Source organism: Pavona decussata, unplaced genomic scaffold (assembly GCF_977016875.1).
Source record: "Pavona decussata unplaced genomic scaffold, jaPavDecu1.1 SCAFFOLD_48, whole genome shotgun sequence".
Lineage (NCBI taxonomy): Eukaryota > Metazoa > Cnidaria > Anthozoa > Scleractinia > Agariciidae > Pavona > Pavona decussata.
This window is the reverse complement of record NW_028145470.1, coordinates 3970001-3986859: the sequence shown is the minus strand read 5'-3', so window position 1 is coordinate 3986859 and position 16859 is coordinate 3970001. Positions and strand designations below refer to the sequence as shown.

Here is a 16859-nt window from a genome sequence, read left to right as displayed (position 1 = left end):
GGGGCCGGTGTGTAGCCACGAGATTAAAATTTTTGTTTTTTCCTATTGTTTTGTTATCAATTTAAATATTTGTTATCACGTTTTAGTTTAGCCTTCGGAATTTAGTTTATGTGCATTTTTTCTAGCAAGTTAGTTTCTCGGCGTCGCGTTACGCAATCGTTTATTGTTTAGTTTGTTGCTTCGTTAGTCCTATTCTTTTCGTTTCAAATTAGTATAAAAGTTTTGTATTCCGCCCTTGTAAGCAGTTGTTGTTTATCCGGAGTTGCCGTGCAGATCTTGTAAGTAGTTATATTTTCGCTTGTGAATTTTTGGTTTGATTTCTTGTTTGATTGTTGTACGTTCACTTTTTCTGTTCGCGTTTATTAACTCTGTATTTTTCTTTCGTTACATTTGTTATAGTGAATCGCGTAAAGTATTAAAGTGTGCATTCGAAACTGTACTTGGAGTGTCCATTACAATAGGAATTCACAAAATGACCAGCTCCCAGTTGGCTTGATAGCTCAGTTGGTAGAAATGATGTATCGTTATCACAGAGGCCATGGGTTCGAATCCCTTTCAACCCTGAAGTTTAAGAAGTTGTCGTATTTTAGTTGCTTAAGTTGGGTATACAACTTCGATGGCCTTTCACCTCTCAATTCTTTCATTCACAGTTCAACTTGTATATGACTTTCATAGCCATGGAAGCCTATTGCTCAGATTGCTCAGCTCACATAAATGCATTATTTTTTAGTTCCGTTCTCATTGTCCGCCCACTTTCGAGAATGGAAACGATTGAAAGCGAGGTTTCCTGAGTGGAATTTACTGAAAATGCATTCATTTGCACTAAGAAAACAACTTTTAAAATGCCGTTATTTGAAGCATGGTTAATGTAAAGGCTAAAGAATTTTACTTCTCTTGTTTCCCGACCGCTGGTTAAGGGGTGACTTTTCGTTTTTCGATGTATTACAAAAAATAGCTGACACGTTGCCTTGAATTAAAAACCACTCTAGAATGAGAATGATGATTATTCTAGAAAGTGACGCAGGCATACTCGGAAAAAAGAAATCCGAGTGCTCCTATCAGGAGTCGAACCTAAGACCTTCCGATTACTAGTTCGGATGCTCTACCACTGAGCTCCAACAGACTCGTGGGAGCTAAGGCCATTAAACTAGTTCTCATTCATTCACCAGGCTGGAAATATACCATCACATTTCTTTCATATACCACACGTTGGAAATTCAAATCCTAGCAGTATGCAGGATGTTTGTCCCATGAACCTAGTTTAATGGCCTTAGCTCCCACGAGTCTCTTGTAGCTCAGTGGTAGAGCATCCGAACTAGTAATCGGAAGACTTTAGGTTCGACTCCTGATAGGAGCACTCGGATGTCTTTTTTCCGAGTATGCCTGCGTCACTTTCTAGAATAATCATCATTCTCATTCATTCACCAGGCTGGAAGTATACCATCAGATTTCTTTCATACACTCTAGAATCGTTTTCGATTAATTGTCTTCGCACCGTTAACAGCAAATGTAAACAGCACAATGAACCAATCAGAATTCGAACCAAATGATACATCTATCCGCGTAAAGCGCGGGAAAACGAGTGCGAGCAGGTCACAATTTGTTTGGTTCTGCTTCTCGTTGGTTGAAAAAGTGGCGCGAACTTTGCCAACCGATCAAAAGCGCAGTAAAACAAAAGCAAACGCGAAATTACTTTGGAAACTCAATTTGAAAGCTGCTCTAACAGCATCGTAATGCACCAAATTTAATCCAGCCTAACACAAATTTACGGTGGCCCACAAGTGTCACGGCACATACACCAAGTCACGGCACAACCACATCACTCACGGCACAACCACGCCAACTCACGGCACAACTGCGCCAACTCACGGCACAACCACGCCAACTTACGGCACAACCGCGCCAACTCACGGCACAACCACGCCAACTCACGGCACAGCCGCGCCAACTCACGGCACAACCGCGCCAACTCACGGCCAACCGCGCCAACTCACGGCACAACCACGCCAACTCACGGCACAACCGCGAGAGTCTTAACACGGTGGAAGTGAAATGCCACGGCGGAACTTTACTTGTTTCCACGATGCTGTTCACAGCGATATCATAATTTCATGACTTTCATCTACAAAATTCAGCCGACTGAAACCTTTCAATACGCGCATTTTTCCTCTAGCCACCCATTAGGAGTCAAAAAAGGATTTGTCAAGGGCGAAGCCCTAAGGCTCCTACGAACAAAACTCCTTAAAAACAACATTTGAGGATAATATTAAAAAATTTAAATCACGACACCTTGCCAGAGGCTGCCCAAATAATCTGATTGAAAAAATTTTATCAGATGTCAAATTTACAGACAGGTCATCGGCATTGAAGCAAAAAGACAACACCCCCAAACAAATATTGCCTTTCGTAACAAACTATCAACGATCAGTGCCCAACCTCAAACATGTTTTAATGGAAAAATGGCACTTTATACAAAACCAGCCTTTCCTACGAGAAATCTTCAAAGAGCCACCACTAATTTCCTTTAAAAAAGGAAAATCTCTAAATGACATGCTTCTCAGAGCAAAAATATAAAGCTAGAGGCTACACTTCAAAAATGTTTCCATTGTTAGAAGTCGTGCAGGCCTGTCACCCCTTGCTATCTCCTACGAATTTTTTCGTACTCAAAACCTCTGAAGAAATAATAACGAATAAGACCTTCTTCGTCGTCTTCTTCGAAGATCTCATCTCCTAAATCGTCTCCCATTTTAAACTGACTGTCTCTGCCGTTTCTTTTCACTCCCGCCGTGGCATTTCACTTCCGCCGTGTTAACATTCTCGCGGTTGTGCCGTGAGTTCGCGTGTTTTTGCCGTGAGTTCGCGTGGTGTGCCGTGAGTTGGCGCGGTTGTGCCGTGAGTTGGCGTGGTTGTGCCTTGAGCCGGATGTGGTTGTACCGTGACACTTGTGGGCCACCCTGCAAATTAAAGTTGACAATGTTTAGTCCAGATGGAAGCAACCTAACAGTTACCACAAAGGAAAAGAAATCATCCATTTCTCACCGCTACAAGGTTTTCCATTTCCAGTAAAACCGGGTTTGCAAGTGCAAACATAGGAGCCAACGTTGTTACTACAGCTGGCTTTGGCGTGACAAACTGAAGGAGAAGCGCTACATTCATCAATGTCTGAGGAGACACAATAGAAGCAGAAACTGAGTTAGTCTTTAGGTTCCTTCACAATAAACAAAGAAACAAATTTGCTAGGCTTTTTTGAAACTATATGCTGACAGAAAACACATGACGATATTAGGGAACTTGTTACATGTGTTTTCTTTTCTCTTATAGTTTTTTTACAGGATTTCGTTCATTTAACCTGATAGAAGAATAAAAGTAACTTTCACTTGTTGATTAAGACACAGTCCATTATAAGTAGTAATAAATGAGCGACGATCGCAGTTAAGTACGGAAATCAGTAACTGCGATTGTCTCATTTATTAATTATTTTATCCACAGTTCAAATATATGAACTGCATACACTCCACTTCCATCCGGCTTTATTTCAAGAACTATGATAGGAATTCACAAAATGACCAGCTCCCAGTTGGCTTGATAGCTCAGTTGGTAGAGATGATGTATCGTTATCACAGAGGTCATGGGTTGGAATCCTTTTCAACCATGAAGTTTAAAAGGTTGTCGTATTTTAAACTTCGATGGTCATTCACTTCTCAATTCTTTTATTCACAGTTCAACTTGCATATGACTTTCATGGTCACGGAAGCCTATTTGCCCAGCTCACGTAAATGCATTATTTTTTTGTTCTGTTTTCATTGTCCGCCCAATTTGGAGAATGGAAGCGATTTAAACCGAGGTTTCCTGAGTGGAATTTACTGAAAATGCATTCATTTGCGATAACAAAACAACTTTCAAAATGCTGTTATTTGAAGCACGGTTAATGTAAAGGCTAAAGAATTTTACTTCTCTTGTTTCCCGACCGCTGGTCAAGGGGAACGAAGACTTTGGGTACGAGATTGGCATCGACACTTGCATCCTTTTCTTGTTACGTGGACTACTTGACAACGATGATTGGTTTCGTCAAGGCCTGCTAAACGTCATTAAAATGGCTGTGCAATGCAAGGTATTAGGCTATCCAGCGGATAAAATGTACTTCAACCAATACATTTTATCAGCTGGATAAAGTTATCCACTCTTTGAACATCTGGGGACTAGCCGATAAATCGGTGGTACGTGTAAATTAGCCTTAAGACAACATTTTGTCCTCTTATTGACCAAGACTGTTCTACTAGTAAAATTGGCTTTGACAGTTACTGTGCACTGAAAAGAAACTGGCTCTACGTGGAAACAGATGGGAAAAAAAGAAACTTGGAAATAGCGTAGTACTTTTAGCAAAAATTCCGCGTAAGTTTTCACATTCGGTTGCGATCGCGATTTTTAACTTGTTTCAGGAATTCACATAGCTTAGAATGGTGCAAACAATACATGAGAGGGAAGAAAAATGCGAGGCAACGAGTCTCCACGTTTTTCAAGTTACAATTCATCAAGTCCTTTCTGATCACCCATAGCCAGATACTTTTTAAAAGCTTCAGTGCTCTAGCATACTAACTTTTAAGAAAACTGGTTTATTATTTTTAGGTTTTCACTAATGTAAGCGTGACTTTTCGTTTTTCGATTTATTACAAAAAATAGCTGACACGTTCCCTTGAATTAAAGACCACTCTAGTATATGGTTTTTGATTAATTGTCTTCACACTAATCACAGCAAATGTAAACAGCACAATGAACCAATCAGAATTCGAACCGACTGATATATCTATCCGCGATAAGCGCCGGAAAACGAGTGCGAGCAGGTCACAATTTGTTTGGTTTTGCTTCTCATTGGTTGAAAAAGTGGCACGAATTTTGCCAACCAATCAAAATGCGCAGTAAAACAAAACAAAAGCAAACGCGAAATTACTTTCGAAACTCAATTTGAAAGCTGCTCTGACAGCATCTTAATGCACCAAATTTAATCCAACCTAACACAAATTAAAGTAGACAATGTTCAGTCCGGATGGAAGCAACCTAACAATTACCACAAGGAAAAGAAATCATCTATTCCTTACCGCTGCAAGTTTTTCCATTTCCATTAAAACCGGGTTTGCAAGTACAAACATAGGAACCGATATTGTTAACACAGTTGGCTTTGGTGTGACAAACTGCAGGAGAAGCGCTACATTCATTTATGTCTGAGGAAATACAATAATAACAGAAACTGAGTTAGTCTTTAGGTTCCTACAGAAGAAACAAAGAAACAAATTTGCTAGGCCTTTTTAAAGCCATATGATGACAGAAAACACATGACGATTTTGGAGACCTGTTACATGTGTTTTCTTTTCTCTTATAGTCTGTTTACAGGATTTCGTTCTTTAAACCTCATAGAAGAATAAACGTAACTTTCTCTTGTTTATTAAGATACAGTCCATTATTAGTAGTAATTAATTTGAGCGATGATCGCAGTTAAGTACGGAAATCAGTAACTGCGATTGTCTCATTTATTAATTCTTTTATACACAGATCAAATATATGAACTGCATACACTTCACTTCCATCCCGCTTTATTTCAACAGGTATGATAGGAATTCACAAAATGACCAGCTCCCAGTTGGCCTGATAGCTCAGTTGGTAGAGATGATGTATCGTTATCACAGAGGTCATGCGTTCGAATCCTTTTCAACCCTGAAGTTTAGGAGGTTGTCGTATTTTAAACTTCAATGGTCATTCACTTCCCAATTCTTTCATTCACAGTTCAACTTGTATGTGACTTTCATGGTCACAGAAGCCTATTGCTCAGTCCACATTAATGCATTGTGTTTTAGTAAAGTAAAGTAAGTAAGTAAAACCTTTTATTAAAGTGTCGATGTATTTAGCTCAGGTACACTAATTGGGGACACTAATAAAATATACTACCAGTAAAAGTTAGATATTTACAAGAAAGTGATTAAAATTAACGAATGTGGGAGATCCTGTGTAGCTTATGTCGCTTATGTACAAGATAAAATTAAAATTTAAAAAGTAAAATGATTCTATTGACTACAAACATTACAGTAATTAAAATTAAAATTTAGCTCCGGTTTCATTGTCTGCCCAATTTCGAGAATGGAAACGATTGAAAGCAAATTCTCCTGAGTGGAATTTACTTAAAATGCATTCATTTACAATACGAAAACTACTTTTAAAATGCCGTTATTTAAAGCATGGTTAATGTAAAGACTGAAAATTTTTACTTCTCTTGTTTCCCGACCGCTGGTCAAGGGGAACGAAGACTTTGAAGTTTGGGTACGAGATTGGCATCGACACTTGCATCCTTTTCTTGTTATGTGAATTACTTGACAACGATGATTCGTTTCGTCAAGACCTGCTGAACGTGATCAAAATGGCTGTGCGATGCAAGGTATTACGCTATCCAGTGGATAAAATGTACTTCAACCAATACATTTCATCCGCTGGTTAAAGTTATCCACTCTTTGAACATCTGGGGCCTAGCCGATAAATCGGTGGTACGTGTAAAGTAGCCTTAAGACAACATTTTGTCCTCTTATTGACTAAGACTGTCTTACTAGTAAAATTGGCTTTGACGTTTATTGTGCACTGAAAAAAAAAACTGCCTCTGCGTGGAAACAGGTTAATCTCTTTAAATTTGAATAGAAGGAAAAGAAATTTGGAAATAGCTTGGTACTTTTTATCAAAAATTCCGCGTAAGTTTTCACATTCGGCCACGATCGCGATTTTTAACTTGTTTCAGGAATTGGCATAGCTTAAGATGGTGCAAACAAGAGATGAGAGGGAAGAAAAATGCGAGGCAACGAGTCTCCACGTTTTTCGAGTTACAATTCATCGATTCCTTCCTGATCACCCATAGCCAGGCACTTTTTAATGGCTTCAGTGCTCTAGCATACTAACTTTTAAGAAAACTGGTTTATTATTTTTAGGTTACCATTGGTGTAAGCGTGACTTTTCCTTTTTCGGTGTATTACAAAAAATAGCTGACACGTTCCCTTGAATTAAAAACCACTCTAGTATATGGTTTTCGATTCATAGTCTTAACACCAATCACAGTAGCCTGCGCGGCAGGCGCTAGAAAGGGGAAGGGAGACCACGCAGGCTAAGCAAATGTAAACAACACAATGAACAGATCAGAATTCGAACCGACTGATACATCTATCTACGTTAAGCGCGGGAAAACGAGAGCGAGCAGGTCACAATTTTTTTTGGTTTTGCTTCTCATTGGTTGTAGAAGTGGCGCGAATTTTGCCAACCAATCAAAATGCGTAGTAAAACAAAACAAAAGCAAATGCGAAATTACTTTCGAAACTCAATTTGAAAGCTGCTCTAACAGCATCGTAATGCCCCAAATTTAATCCAACCAAACACAAATTAAAGTAGACAATGTTTAGTCCGGATGGAAGCAACCTAACAATTACCACAAGGAAAAGAAATCATCTATTCTTTACCACTGCAAGTTTTTCCATTTCCAGTAAAACCGGGTTTGCACGTACAAACATAGGAACCGATATTGTTAACACAGTTGGCGTTGGCGTGACAAACTGCAGGAGAGGCGCTACATTCATCAATGTCTGAGGAAATACAATAGTAACAAAAACTGAGTTAGTCTTAAGGTTCCTACACAATAAGCAAAGAAACAAATTTGCCAGGCTTTTTTTTAAACTATGTGCTGACAGAAAACATCACCATTTGAGTTGGTGAACCTGTTACATGTGTTTTCTTTTCTCCTATAGTCTGTTTACAGGATTTCGTTGTTTTAACCTCATAGAAGAATGAAAGTAACTTTCTCGTGTTGATTAAGATACAGTCCATTATTAGTAGTATTAAATGAGCGACGATCGCAGTTAAGTACGAAAATCAGTAACTGCGATTGTCTCATTTATTAATTATTTTATCCACAGTTCAAATATATGAACTGCATACACTTCACTTCCATCCCGCTTTATTTCAACAGGTATGATAGGAATTCACAAAATGACCAGCTCTCGCAGTTGGCTTGATAGCTTGGTTGGTAGAGATGGTTTATCGTTATCACAGAGGTCATGGGTTCGAATCCCTTTTAACTCTGAAGTTTAAGAGGTTGTCGTATTTTAAACTTCGATGGTCATTCACTTCTCAATTCTTTCATTCACAGTTCAACTTGTATATGACTTTCATGGTCACAGAAGCCTATTGCTCAGCACACATAAGTGTATTATTTTTGATTTGCGTTTTCATTGTTCGCACAATTTGGAGAATGGAAGCGATTTAAACCGAGGTCTCCTGAGAAGAATTTACTGAAAATGCATTCATTTGCAATACGAAAACAACTTTTAAAATGCCGTTATTTGAAGCATGGTTAATGTAAATGCTGAAGAATTTTACTTCTATTGTTTCCCGACCGCAGGCCAAGGGGAATGAAGACTTTGGGTACGAGATTGGCATCGACACTTGCATCCTTTTCTTGTTACGTGGATTACTTGACAACGATGATTCGTTTCGTCAAGGCCTGCTGAACGTCATTAAAATGGCTGTGCGATGCAAGGTATTACGCTATCCAGGGGATAAAATGTACTTCAACCAATACGTTTTATCCGCTGGTTAAAGTCATCCACTCTTTGAACATCTGGGGACTAGCCGATAAATCGGTGGTACGTGTAAATTAGTCTTAAGACAACATTTTGTCCTCTTATTGACTAAGACTGTCTTACTAGTAAAATTGGCTTTGACGTTTACTGTGCACTGAAAAAAAAAACTGCCTCTGCGTGGAAACAGCTTAATCTCTTTAAATTTGAATTGAAGAAAAAGAAATTTGGAAATAGCCTGGTACTTTTTATCAAAAATTCCGCGTAAGTTTTCACATTCGGCCACGATCGCGATTTTTAACTTGTTTCAGGAATTGGGATAGCTTAGAATGGTGCAAACAAGAGATGAGAGGGAGGAAAAATGCGAGGCAACGAGTCTCCACGTTTTTCAAGTTACAATCCATCGATTCCTTCCTGGTCACCCATAGCCAGGCACTTTTTAATAGCTTCAGTGCTCTAGCATACTAACTTTTAAGAAAACTGGTTTATTATTTTTAGGTTACCATTGGTGTAAGCGTGACTTTTCCTTTTTCGGTGTATTACAAAAAATAGCTGACACGTTCCCTTGAATTAAAAACCACTCTAGTATATGGTTTTCGATTCTTTGTCTTAAGAGCGGCTGTCTGAAAGAATCGAGAACTGTATTTCAGCGACCACTTGGTCGAATTTCTGATATTTCGCCTGAAGATACCCTTGGATTAACTGTTTTCGAAAATCATATTTTAAAGTTCCAAGGTATTTTATTTTTTGAGAAAATTGCAAGAGTTTGAAATGCGGCCTAAGTGCGGTCACGGGCCGATGAAAACCGCGAAAATTTAGGTCAAAGGACGAAGCCTCGCTCACGGTGTACAAGAATCCAATAAACTTGAAACTTTACAGAAACCTAGACCAACCATCTCACAAGAAAATTAATACAATAAACATTCTAAACTCGCTGGCTGCTTTCTAAAGCATGCAGATTTGTGTATACGCTACTCAAAATGGCCTTGAAACTAATGCCTATTTTCATTAAAATAAAAGTGTTTCTGGTATGTAATTTTCTGTAAATTAAATCTCATATCTCGAAAGACGAAGAAAAGAACTTTATTTGTTCCAAATTTCAAGCTCTGATTCAAACTCTTTCTCATTCAAGGAAGATCGAATATGCGTGCGATACTTGCGGCTCGCAATTCTGGCAAGATGGGCTCTCGCCTCGGTTTTCATCACCAGGGTAGTCGTAGCTTGGCCCACAAGCAGTACTTTTCACTGTTTGCAGTTTCTAAAAGCGCCCTGTACGCGCAGGATTCCATACCGAAATTTCTGGCCAGGATCACTTGCGCGTTACCCACATCAGCAAAGTGAATATCGAGTTACAGTTGTTCAGTGTCACACTGACTTATTGATTTGAGCCGTCGCTGCTAAAAACGAACACTCAAAACAACACGACAGGAACAAAGTCACACGTTTTTCTCCATTTTACTGATCGACTGCTTCATTTAAGAAGATAAAGGAGCTGTAAAGTTTGATTTGCACTATTTTTTCCTGCGACATCGAAATGGTATGCAAATTTGTTGCACATGTTTCGTGGCTAATTGACCGGAATAACTATATTATTTTAGAGCAGAATAGGAAAGAAATCTGGGATCGAAAAACATATTGAATGGCTGTCTACAGTCAGTCTGATTAGTTTTAGGGCCCAATATGTGATGTTTGGAAACATTCACGGGCTCCAGATGTCAAGTGTGTGAATCGGTTCTGATCTCATAATTCGTGACGTGAATTGCGAGCCGCAAGTATCGCACGCATATTCGATCTTCCTTGAATGGGAAAGAGTTTGAATCACAGCTGGAAATTTGGAACAAATAAAGTTCTTTTCTTCGTCTTTCGAGATATGAGATTTAATTTACAGAAAATTGCATACCAGAAACACTTTTATTTTAATGAAAATAGGCATTAGTTTCAAGGCCATTTTGAGTAGCGTATACACAAATCTGCATGCTTTAGAAAGCAGCCAGCGAGTTTGGAATGTTTATTGTATTAATTTTCTTGTGAGATGGTTGGTCTAGGTTTCTGTTAAGTTTCATGTTCATTGGGTTATTTTACACCGTGAACGGGGCTTCGTCCTTTGACCTAAATTTTCGCGGTTTTCATCGGCCCGTAACCGCACTTAGGCCGCATTTCAAACTCGTGCAATTTTCTCAAAAAATAAAATACTTTGAAACTTTAAGATGTGATTTTCGAAAACAGTTAATCCAAGGGTATCTTCAGACGAAATATCAGAAATTCGACCAAGTGGTCGCTGAAATGCAGTTCTCGATTCTTACAGGCAGCCGCTCTTAACACCAATTACAGTAGCCTGCGTGGCAGGCGCTTGAAAGGGGAAGGGAGACCACGCAGGCTAAGCAAATGTAAACAACACAATGAACAGATCAGAATTCGACCCGACTGATACATCTATCTACGTTAAGCGCGGGAAAACGAGTGCGAGCAGGTCACAATTTTGTTTGTTTTTGCTTCTCATTGGTTGTAAAAGTGGCGCGAATTTTGCCAACCAATCAAAATGCGCAGTAAAACAAAACAAAAGCAAATGCGAAATTACTTTCGAAACTCAATTTGAAAGCTGCTCTAACAGCATCGTAATGCCCCAAATTTAATCCAACCAAACACAAATTAAAGTAGACAATGTTTAGTCCGGATGGAAGCAACCTAACAATTACCACAAGGAAAAGAAATCATCTATTCTTTACCACTGCAAGTTTTTCCATTTCCAGTAAAACCGGGTTTGCACGTACAAACATAGGAACCGATATTGTTAACACAGTTGGCGTTGGCGTGACAAACTGCAGGAGAGGCGCTACATTCATCAATGTCTGAGGAAATACAATAGTAACAGAAACTGAGTAAGTCTTAAGGTTCCTACACAATAAGCAAAGAAACAAATTTGCCAGGCTTTTTTTTAAACTATGTGCTGACAGAAAACATCACCATTTGAGTTGGGGAACCTGTTACATGCGTTTTCTTTTCTTCTATAGTCTGTTTACAGGATTTCGTTGTTTTAACCTCATAGAAGAATGATAGTAACTTTCTCGTGTTGATTAAGATACAGTTCATTATTAGTAGTATTAAATGAGCGACGATCGCAGTTAAGTACGGAAATCAGTAACTGCGATTGTCTCATTTATTAATTATTTTATCCACAGTTCAAATATATGAGCTGCATACACTTCACTTCCATCCCGCTTTATTTCAACAGGTATGATAGGAATTCACAAAATGACCAGCTCTCGCAGTTGGCTTGATAGCTTGGTTGGTAGAGATGGTTTATCGTTATCACAGAGGTCATGGGTTCGAATCCCTTTTAACTCTGAAGTTTAAGAGGTTGTCGTATTTTAAACTTCGATAGTCATTCACCTCTCAATTCTTTCATTCACAGTTCAACTTGTATATGACTTTCATGGTCACAAAAGCCTATTGCTCAGCTCACATAAGTGCATTATTTTTGAGTTCCGTTTTCATTGTTCGCACAATTTGGAGAATGGAAGCGATTTAAACCGAGGTCTCCTGAGAAGAATTTACTGAAAATGCATTCATTTGCAATACGAAAACAACTTTTAAAATGCCGTTATTTGAAGCATGGTTAATGTAAATGCTGAAGAATTTTACTTCTATTGTTTCCCGACCGCAGGCCAAGGGGAACGAAGACTTTGGGTACGAGATTGGCATCGACACTTGCATCCTTTTCTTGTTACGTGGACTACTTGACAACGATGATTCGTTTCGTCAAGGCCTGCTCTGTACGTAATCAAAATGGCTCTGCGACGTAATTTTGAATCCGAAGGCAAGATTTCATCATCTCGTTGTTAGTGCTTTTACAAAATCATGCGCAGGTGCAAATGCATGAAGGGTAAGGTACGGAGAAAGATGGGGGCTTTTACCACAACACCTTGCGAGCCGATCACGGCCAATAGGCTGCCCCCTGTACCAACAAGATTGTGTATGCTAGGTTTGAAGATTTTGGAACTTGTCTGTACCATTACATCAAATGGTTATTCTATGAGTTGTTACCACAAGCAAAGGAACTCTTCCATTTCTTACCGCTGCAAGTTTTTCCATTTCCAGTAAAACCGGGTTTGCACGTACAAACATAGGAACCGATCTTGTTAGCACAGTTGGCTTTGGCGTGACAAAGAGCAGGAGAAACGCTACATTCATCAATGTCTGAGGAGACACAATAGTAACAGAAACTGAGTTAGTCTTTAGGTTTCTACACAATAAGTAAAGAAACAAATTTGCTAGGCTTTTTTGAAGGTTTATGCTGAAAGAAAACACAGGACGATTTTGGGGAAACTTGTTACAGGTGTTTTCTTTTCTCTTATAGTCTGTTTACAGGATTTCGTTCTTTTAACCTCATAGAAGAATGATAGTAACTTTCTCTTGTTGATTAAGATACAGTCCATTATTAGTAGTAATAAATGAGCGACGATCGCAGTTAAGTACAGAAATCAGTAACTGAGACTGTCTCATTTATTAATTCTTTTGCAATAAAAAAAAAACAACTTTTAAAATGCCGTTATTTGAAGCATGGTTAATGTAAAGGCTGAAGAATTTTACTTCTCTTGTTTCCCGACCCCTGGTGAAGGGGAGCGAAGGCTCTTGGTACGAGATTGGCATCGACACTTGCATTCCTTTCTTCTTACGTAGACTACTTGACAACGATGATTCGTTTAGTCAAGGCCTGCTGTACGTGATTAAAATGGCTGTTCGACGCAATTTTGAATCCGAAGGGAAGATTCCATCACCTCGTTGTTATTGCCTTTACATAAGGTACGAAAAAAGATGACGGCTTTTACCACAATACCTTCCGAGCCGATCACAGCTGATAGGCTGCTTCCTGACCAACAACATTGTGTATGCTAAGTTTGAAGATTTTTTTAACTTTTCTGTGCGTTTTAATTAGCTTTTATAGTGTTTTCGTACGCTAAGAATTATGGGTAAAAATATGAGCCGCCGTGTTTTTTGGTACAGCGGATTATTATCACCTACGTTCAACTTTCTATGCCTCAGGCTACACGCTTAACGTCCGGCTCCGTAAGTTTTGATCCTCGCTTTATTTGCGCATTCTTTGCACTCACTCTACCCGCGCAACAGCCCAGTTAGCTTATAGAATCAAATCTGTGACCAGCCTTTTACACACCTTCGGTTGCCATGTTACAGTCAGCGAGGACATTCGTTTCTGGTATGATGGAGTAGAACCAGTATTTGCCACTGACGGCTTGCCCTCCTTCATTCGCTTTTATTTCTTTGCAAGACTTGGCCGGCAGCTTAGAGATGGAGCCGAGAGGAACTGTGAAGGTGAAGCCATTTAACAAAGTTAGCTCATGCTGAGTAGCAATATACTTAGCTGTGGTGCTGTTTGTTATGTTATGAAGGTGTGCTAAGTTTTGTGTCTGTGGATGAAATCCTAAAGAGTGACCATTCAAATGAAAGCTACTGTGCAGTACTTTCCTGAGGTGCTGTTTGTTATGCTGTGTAAGGTGGCTCGAATATCTCAGTCCGTGGATGAAATCGCGCTTATTATCGAAATAAAAAAAAAATCTAAACATAACTTAAACTCATACCTCTTCTAACATCGAGCTTGACATAATATCGATCGGAGTCCTTAACAAAATTCTCTGGACTCGCTTCCTTCGTGCGGTTGTTCCATTCACACACACTCTCTGAGACCACGAAGTTAAAACTTTGACAGACGTCTTCTTCTCTGCATACGAACAGACATTCAGCATGGCCAGATGGTGCATAGCGCTTGTTATAAGTGTGTCCCTGTAACTTCATACCGGAGATTGGCAGCTGACGGGGTCCATTGCACTGCTCGGCAGTTGAGGCTTTGTGAACCAGGCCAGTTATAACGATCGCGAGGATAATTGGTGTAAACGCGGCCATTGTATATGACTCGTCGGCAAAAAGGAAAACCTACAATCGAAACATCAACAAAGGTGATATTAATTTGTATCACAAATTTCCTCAAATTTGCTATTGTCTTATTTATTATGGATTATGAAATCCGCCCGCTTGTTGTCACCGTTTCGTCGATTGATCAAAAAATGAAAGGCCTGGAAGGCAAGATACACCATTGCACGCAATGAACTAACGGCCATTATCCAGTGCGCAGATATAATGGCACTTCTTTCTGTCATTTTTTTTAGCGGAAAAACAAGATAACCGTCGACATTTCAGGTGTCGTAACGGGGACAGCAAGGTACATATATATCCTTTATTTAAACACGATAGGGTTTAAAGCTCAGAGCTTGTGGGGTTGTGTGAAAATAATTACAATATAAAACTATATTAAAATAGTGATAACATATACACTGAGTGTTATCGCGCTCCACGCGCGTTGGATCCACTCAGCTCGATTTCCACTTCGGCCAGCCGCCACGAGATTCTAAAGTGGTGCCAATACTAACGGTTCGTGCGTTTCGAAGTCACGCGTAATACTGCGTGGTGTGGCAGTATAGGACGACACTCGTTTGACTCAGGGCTTAATTCGCTCGCGTGACTTGCGGCGTTTCGCACGAAATCCAAACGAACCGAAAACGAAAACTAATGCCTTATTGTTTCCAGGGTATATCACGAGGATGTATTGCAGCCTAAATCCATCAATCCTAGCACTGAAAATTCGGCACCTCGCATGATTACGTAAATTTTTACATGTTAAAATTTCTACGTTTTTCATTCATGTTGTTTGAAAGGTTTGTTATTTCTTAACGATATAAAAAGCGCAACTTTTTGTGCTTATTTTTTAAACTAATGAGACGTGATTCAACCCATGCGCTTTGTTTGCTTGCTTTGAGCTACAGCTAGTTAATAATTAAACATTGCTAAATTAAACCCTGACTGAGTGTTTTCGGCTCTTAAAATTAATATCAGTAGCACCTAATTAACTTGTTACTAAACGAACAGCAAAATCGTTCAATTTCGAAAACTGTTCTTAATTTTTTCTAACTTATTATATTCAGTGGAAATAAATGAAATAAACGAAATAAAATAAAATGAAATGAAGGAAAATGGACAAAACTAAGCAGTTGAAAAAACAAATTGTCATTTTTTTTTCGGTGTCATTGGAAGTTGGCCAAATTGAAATGCAGCCCAATAAAATTGTCTAGTTTATGACGCCAATGAAACCTGCTGTCGGTATAAACGCTAAGTGGTTGTTGGTGAAATACATTTTAGAACAAGAGTAATTAGGAACTCTTGAATATGAGCGATGGTTGAAACTCTTCAAGTACATCATAGTCCTTTCCACCATTTTAGTCATTTGAGCCAAAGGTACTTCCCCTTATCCTCTTCCTGTTTAATCTCTCAAATGAATTTTCTTGGAGTGCGCCCCGGTTCGAATGCATTCCGGAGTAGTGGCCAATACTTGTTGAATGAATACTGAATTTGCTGTCAAGCTGAAAATCTGCCTGTAGAGTTAATTTCTGATGAATAAAAAATACAAACTTATTTTTGTCAAAAGTTTTTTTTTCATCAGTATTCAATCGAATTATTGATGAGCGCAAATGTTCTCCAAGCTTTTCCTTGTCCCATTCATATGTTAAAACGCATTTAAGCTTTTAAGAGCCCTACATGGAGACTCTTTGTCTGTTTACCTTTTCTTGTGTTTCTCTCGCTATGTTTAAAATTCCAGTTTAGGATTAATTTTGAGCGAGCAATTTTCAAGTACAAGCTACTGAACCGAGGAAAGTTGTTCTGACTTCAGAACTCTCAAACATTAATGGGAATCGAAACATTTTTCGAGAAAGTTAATGTTTCGCTTACGGCCAGGAGCTAAGAATGCGTGTCAAGGTTTTTGCCCTGTCAGGATGTCAAACTCAAACAAAAACTAACCTGCAGAAGGAATCCATTCACTCGCAGCATTCAAAGGAATCCGGTTTCTTTTTCGGCTAGATTGCGGGAGGGTCGAAAATGACTCTAGAGTAGTAACTTAGTACTTTTAATTAAACAGCGTCCTATCCAAGATAAACAGCTTTCTGTTTAAAGCGATACATTAAAATTAGCTACTAGTAAAGAAAACTCTAGGTGGAAAAAATAACTATATTAGCAGTATGTCTAACGAAAGAGTCGTGTTAGAGAGTCTTGGTACTTCTTGTTCTTCGACTTGTTGACCAACGACTTTGGGCTGCACGGTACTATTGCAGAATTATATATAACGGGAAGTTCGTCTTAAATAAATTGCGAGATTTCCTTTTTATATTAGTAAAGCACACGTATCACTTCTCC

General features: G+C 39.0%; 2 protein-coding genes across 2 annotated transcripts in view; both read right to left on the bottom strand.

Moving 5' to 3' along the window:
- LOC146481859 (uncharacterized) overlaps window positions 1-16859 on the bottom strand; it is a 68867-nt gene that overhangs the window by 40165 nt on the left and 11843 nt on the right. The window contains exons 7-11 of the mRNA XM_085107587.1: window positions 12675-12823; window positions 11327-11449; window positions 7485-7607; window positions 5097-5219; window positions 3040-3162 (exon numbers count right to left, since the gene is read on the bottom strand). Coding sequence (XP_084963713.1) covers window positions 3040-3162; window positions 5097-5219; window positions 7485-7607; window positions 11327-11449; window positions 12675-12823 — 641 coding nt within the window. The remainder of the gene's footprint in view (window positions 1-3039; window positions 3163-5096; window positions 5220-7484; window positions 7608-11326; window positions 11450-12674; window positions 12824-16859) is intronic.
- LOC146481860 (uncharacterized) overlaps window positions 13510-16859 on the bottom strand; it is a 5304-nt gene continuing 1954 nt past the window's right edge. The window contains exons 2-3 of the mRNA XM_085107948.1: window positions 14198-14549; window positions 13510-13923 (exon numbers count right to left, since the gene is read on the bottom strand). Coding sequence (XP_084964074.1) covers window positions 13766-13923; window positions 14198-14519 — 480 coding nt within the window. The 5' untranslated portion in view covers window positions 14520-14549 and the 3' untranslated portion in view covers window positions 13510-13765. The remainder of the gene's footprint in view (window positions 13924-14197; window positions 14550-16859) is intronic.